At 51.8% G+C, this 6,000-nt stretch overlaps 1 protein-coding gene across 1 annotated transcript in view; it reads left to right on the top strand.

Moving 5' to 3' along the window:
* Positions 1-2,726: 2,726 nt before the first annotated feature.
* The window catches only part of AFF3 (AF4/FMR2 family member 3), a 318,503-nt gene continuing 315,229 nt past the window's right edge, over positions 2,727-6,000 (top strand). The window contains 1 exon segment of the mRNA XM_039548666.1: positions 2,727-3,022. Within this exon segment, the coding sequence (XP_039404600.1) occupies positions 2,970-3,022 (53 nt within the window). The 5' untranslated portion in view covers positions 2,727-2,969.

Below are 6,000 nucleotides of genomic sequence, written 5' to 3'. Positions count from 1 at the left end.
CATTACCTACAGGAGTTGAAAATATGTTGACAAGTCACACAGCAAGGGATGACAGGGGAAAACTGTGGGTTGGTCGCAATAGGCAATGGGGAAGGGTTTTCTTCAGTCACTGTCCTGAAATTCTGTGTTACGGTTTCAATCATGGAACCCACTGGAGATAGATGGGACACTTCTAAGTAAGAAAGCAGCAGGTGAGGTTACTATTCAGTGGCTGGCAGGAGGGAAGGACTTGAATGAATAAGACACACAGGATGAATAAGCACAGAGGATGCTCCAGCCACAGGGACCAACCACGGTGTTACACTGAGGAGTCAGCAGAGGAGCCCAGCCAGGCACATCATAGAGGAAGCAAAATTAGGGGTGGAAGGTTAACCTGTAGGTGAGGTCTCGCATACAAGGAGTTTCAAAAATGCTACCAGGGTCAGAAGAACAAAGGGGAAACATCGAGCACCATGGCAGATAAGCAAAGCAGCTGGGATTTTGAATTGACATTAATTTCAATGCAATTAGTCTTGATGTTCTCTGCTCTGCATGAGAGGAGAATCATGGCCATGATGGGAAAGAAAAGAACACCATGATAATGATATACATGCAAGAAATGTAAAAGAAAAATAATAACTTTTTGTGTTAAAACATATTAAAAACATAAAACATACTGCCTATCATTGTGTATTACTCTTTGAAATTTAATTCACTCAGTGCTGTTCATGCTGTTTGTTTACATTTTCTATTGATCTCAGTTTGGATGATGAATTTAGCCTATGGAATTTTGCTTCCAAGTTTCCACACTTGACCTACCACTTGTGAGCATTGCAGTCCACCTTGCTCTTTATACCATGACCTGGGGTCAATTCCAGTGCTGATGTAAAGGGGGTCCCACTTCTAGTGATGTAATCCATAAAGGCAGCCTAAGCCTGCCTTGGGGCCATGCTGCAATGGGGGTTGCACAACCTCCCTTAAAATAAGAAGAGCGAGGCAGCACAGGCTGTGGCTTGAAAAGGTCAGCATAAATATGCTGCCCTTCACTCCTTCACACATAAGTAATGTATTTGTTGAGAATGTTACCTGCTTTCCAGTCTCAACCTTCTGCTGTGGTAAGCTTTACCCCAGCTGACAAAAAACTTATTTTCAGGTGGGTTTATGTGTCCATTAATACTGTACCAAGCCTGGCATCTGAACTGGCCTGAGTTTTTTTCATTTTCATCTTCATTTCCTCTGGTTAGGCAGGGGGTGCCACAAGTCTTCCCAACCGGGACACATCCTTCTCCATCCCCCTGGGGAAGCTGAGGAGACAGATGTTACAGGAGCGAGCTCCCGTGTGTCACTCCAGGCTGAAGATGTGCCACATCCAGAGGGTCGGGGGACTTCTGGCAGTAGGAGGCAGCACCACCTTGGCTGTGCAAGGGAACAGAAGCAGCTGTGAAGTGGCTTGGGACTTTCAGATGACTTGCCGAAAGTGGCGTACAAACTGCAACGGGTTTTCAAACCTTTCCCTTGGAGTGTGCCTACGCTGCAGCCAAAGCTGCGCTGCAGCCTGTGCAGGGTTACCAACCCTAAATTAAATCAAGCTAACTCAGGAAGGAATAACACACAGTCACAAAACCAGACGAGAAGCCTGCATAAATACTTGAGCCTGAGCACTGCTCTGGGCTGCCAGGGTGTCATGCACGTCAGGGTGCCCTAGCCAGCTGCCAGCTGGGTTGGCTTGGTCTCCAAGAGCAGGGATCTCCCAGTGTGGGATCGCTCTGCAGATATTCGCGTTGGCGCTGTTGCATGAATAGCCCCCTCTTTTCATCACGGATTTTGCACATTTCTTCTCCCTGTCTGCGATGACATGGCACTTCTCTGGCAGCTACTCACTTCTTAGCTGAAAAGCTCAGTATTCTGGAAAGTATTTAATGTGTGTTAACCTCTCTTAATGTGATTCAGCAACTACAAATCAGAAGCGCCTGCCTCCCCTGGCTGGCCAGATATCACAAGCCGGTGCCTCACACAGGCTAGATGGACAGTGCGAGGCATCTTACTCGCTTTGGGTGGCAAATGCTGATGATTGGTACTTTTATTTTTAACCAGAAATCATTCCTTTTTAAAGGCTTCGTGCAATCCAGGGACTTTTAATCGGCTGTGAAGGTCTAGGTGTACATGTATGGACATGGAGACTTGCACAGGTGCAGTTTATCTAAGAAGGAATTGGTGCAAAAAGGCCTTAACGCACACCAACCCCTGGGCAGTGGAGAGAGCCCCTGGGAGCACCCCGGGCTGCTGGCTCCAGAACGGAGAACCAGGGCCACGGCCCCGTCGCAAAATAAATGTCACGATTTCTCCCCAGTGTTTCTCTGCCAAACATCACGGTGCTTAACACGAGTGAGGTGCTGGTGAGCCGGGGTGCTATGGGCCACCCCAGGGTACCTGGCAAGGAGGAGGAGGAGGAGGAAAACGAAGAGGAGGAGGAAGAGAGCGGAAAAAACCCACCCCGAACCCAACTTCGGCGGGCCAAACCCCGCCACCGGGGTGCAAGTTTCCACCAACTCCCCCTGCCTGCGGGGCTCTGCCGCCCCCCCGCGCTGAGCGGGCGCTGCGCGGACGCGGGCGCTGCGTGCGCGGGGCGGGCGCCGCCTCGGCCGCGCTCCCGGCGGCGGGCGGGAGGGAGGAGGCGCGGGGGAGCGGGGCGGGAGCGGAGCGCGGGGCGGCGGCGGCCGAGCCGAGCCCAGCCGAGCCCAGCCGCGCCGCGCCGCTCGCACACGAGCGGTGACACCGTGTGCTTTCTTTTGGGGGCAGGGTGCTCGCTTTTTTCCTAGGGGGAAGCGGGAGGAAGGTGGCCGTGGGGGTCCGTCCCCTCCCGCGCGTGTGCGGAGAGGGGCCGGCGGCGGCGCCGGGGGTGCTCCGCGCCCTCGCCCTGCCCGCGGTGCAGTTACGATGCGCCCCGGACGCCGTGTGGTTGCAGCGCGGCGGCGCTGACATCGCTCACCATGGACAGCTTCGACTTAGCTCTCCTTCAGGAGTGGGACCTGGACTCTCTATGGTAAGTCGTGCCTCTGCTTCCCCCGGGCGCGGGGACACAGGGGCTGCGGGGGATGTGCGATAACTGGGGGATGTGCAATAATTTGGAGTGGGTGTGCACTTACCTGGAGAGGTGCAGTAAATTTGGGGTGCAGTAATAGTGGGCGTGCAATAAGGGGGGTGCATTGGCTCGGAGGTGCAATAACTGGGGCAGCGGGTGCATGAGCAGAGGGTGCAGCCCAAAGAGGTGTCTCCTCTGCCACTTGCTCTCACAGCATTGCTGGCTCGGCAGGGGCAGAGGGACGGGTGCCCCCCTCCCCTGACTGCCAGGGTGGATCCGGGAGGTCAGTGTGGTGTTTGACTGGAGGAGTCACCTGCACTCATCCCTCCGCCCCCCCCTCTCCCCCCCCGCTCTCACTCCCCCAATGGTCTTGTACCCTTGTGCTCACCCACCTCTGGTACCTCGGGTTGGACTCCCGTAGCTCATCCCCCATCCTTCCTGTACGCCCCTTTCACCTCCTACCCCCACCTTCGCTCCGCAACTCCCTCCCGGGCCGTCTTTATTGCGCCCCCCCCGTTGCATGCCCTTGACCTCCCCCTGCGCACCCCCGTCCCCGCCCGCCCCGGCGGCGGGTGCGGGGCTGCCAGGGAGGAGGGGAAACAATTTCTAGAAATGTCATTAGCGGCTGGAGGTGGGAAGCGCTGCCCTCCCCCCTGCACCACCCTCCCCAGGCTGCTGCCTCTGCCAAGTCCCGGAGTTTGCTGCGGGAGTCACGCTGCCCCCGGGCGGCCGCCGCTCCCCGCCGCCGGCCCGGGGCGGCGGGCCCCCGCCGGTCCCACTGGGGTCCGCAGGGTGGGGAGGATGCGCTCCGCTCCCCGCCAGAACCCCCCGGTGTGCGGGGAAGCGCCCCCGGGCCGCGCCGGGCCGCGGGGGGGATGCCGCGGAGCCCGGCCCGCAGCCCCGGGCCCGCCGTGCCCGCCTTCCCCAGCGGGGCGCCGGGCGGGGTGCGCTCCAGCGCGGGTGCGCTCCGCCCGCCGGGTCGCGAGTGCGGGGAGCTGAGGTTACTTTTGCCTGGCATCAGTTACCGGTGTGCGTTTTGTTTTAAACCGTGTTAGGTGATCTATGGCTTCTGTCAGTAGGGCGCGCGTTCGACAGCGCCGGCTTATCTCCTCGGTGGCAGGTGTAGCAAAATAAGCTGGACCAGCGAGTCCTGTTAGTTGAGCCGCTTCTCACAAAAGACCTCAAGATGATGAGAACAGCTTGCGCTGCATAATGTGGATGCTTATAAATGCATACACTGATAACATCGAGCCCAATAAAACTTTTACATTGCTGTGGGAACTTTAAAGAGCACATATAATACAAAATTAGTTATTACCCCATAAAAGTTTTTAATTATAGTGTTTCTGCCTGTGACACAAGTTAAGGCTATGCCCTCGTTTCAATTATAAATACCAATATTCAGTTTATATCCAAACCATAACATTTATCTCTGGCCTGATTTTAAGTTTACAGTCCATATGCACGGTTTTACAATTAAATTACATGTTTTTTCTATTAAACAAGAGTGGGAGAAATAATACTTTTACACATTTAAATGCTTTTCCCTTTCTCCTTGAATGAAGACAAACTTTGGGCGAATTTTCTTTTTCAGCAAAAGTGGGCTGTCCATTGCTCTGTTCTCCGAGCTGGCTATTTGAGGTAATAATGATTGAAAAAACTAACATTGTAACTCTCGGACATTAGGGATCTAGGCTGTGTCTGGCCATTGCTTCTTCTCATGACCTTTTTAGCACGCTTTTGGCTGTTGTGGAGCCACTTTCAAATGACTGTGGTTGCTGTAAAACTCTTGTACAGGTTGAAAAAAACATCAACTGTTTTCCAGCTGAATTACCTGCTTAAAAATATCTGCGTTCGCCTTATATGCAATCTTGTGGTTTCATAGCTCTTGTTACTTGTTTTCCTCTACAGCTGTTGCAGTTTAGGTGAGTTCATCAGAAGGGCTCCAAAAAGCACATTAAAAGCCATTGCATAGTGGCAGGCCTGCATTCGTTGCTAAACTTTCCCCCGTGTAGGGGTTGAACCCCACAAATGCCCAGAGCAGTGCCTAGTGAGGGGAGCAAGAGGGTTGCAGGTGTTTGCTGTTGTGCCCAGGTCCTTTTGGGGCACTAAGTTTTGCTGAGAAGCTTTAGCTTCGAGTATCAGATCATGGGCTGAAAGTTTACAATGAAGCAGCTGTTTGACAAGTGGTTCAGAATAGTCAGTTTTGAAAAGTCGTGCAAGCAGTAATAAATAAAAACTTACTTTGGCGTAGTGAAAGCTTCCAAAGTCTGTTGTGAAGGTCAGCAGTGCCTTGGGGCCCTGGGTCAGTCTCCCATTTGCAGGCAGGGTGTCTGTTGCTTGCTGCCCTCCTGCCGTCCTGCCTGCTCACCAAGGGGCAAGTTATGGATGTTCTCAAGAAACCTGGCGTGAACTCTGTACTAAACTGACAAAAACAAAGCTGGTATGGTAATGTTCAGCTATGAAGACTTATGAGAATGCCTTCAAAGTTGTGCAGTTGTTGCCAAAAAGGGAAATAAAATACACCACATAGATAGGAAGTACTTCATGTCAAAGAGCAACACTTAAAGAGACTTAATTTTCTCTGCAGCAAGAATGAATGTTGTCCTTTATTCTTTTGAATGTAGCCATAATGGCAATTTGCGCACTTAATTTATGACTGAAAATCCACTTTTTGAAGTATTTGGTGAACATTTTGCTTAGAAGTGCAGTAATTAAATATTAATGTGCTGTTCTAAAGTGCTTTTTTTTTTTTAGTTTGAGAAGTTCTTGGAAAATCAAAAGGGTTTTCCAAATGAACAGAGGCATGCTAATCAATTCTCATCGATTGTTACTATTACACTATTAATGAATTTTCTTTCCAATTAATATATGCCATGTCTTTTGCTTTGCTGTAATATAGAAAATGTAATGATACATCATGTAGTGACTATAAGACA

The sequence above is a fragment of the Corvus cornix genome, chromosome 1 (genome assembly GCF_000738735.6).
Source record: "Corvus cornix cornix isolate S_Up_H32 chromosome 1, ASM73873v5, whole genome shotgun sequence".
NCBI classification, from domain to species: Eukaryota; Metazoa; Chordata; class Aves; order Passeriformes; family Corvidae; genus Corvus; species Corvus cornix.
This window is presented reverse-complemented; position numbering and strand designations above follow the sequence as displayed.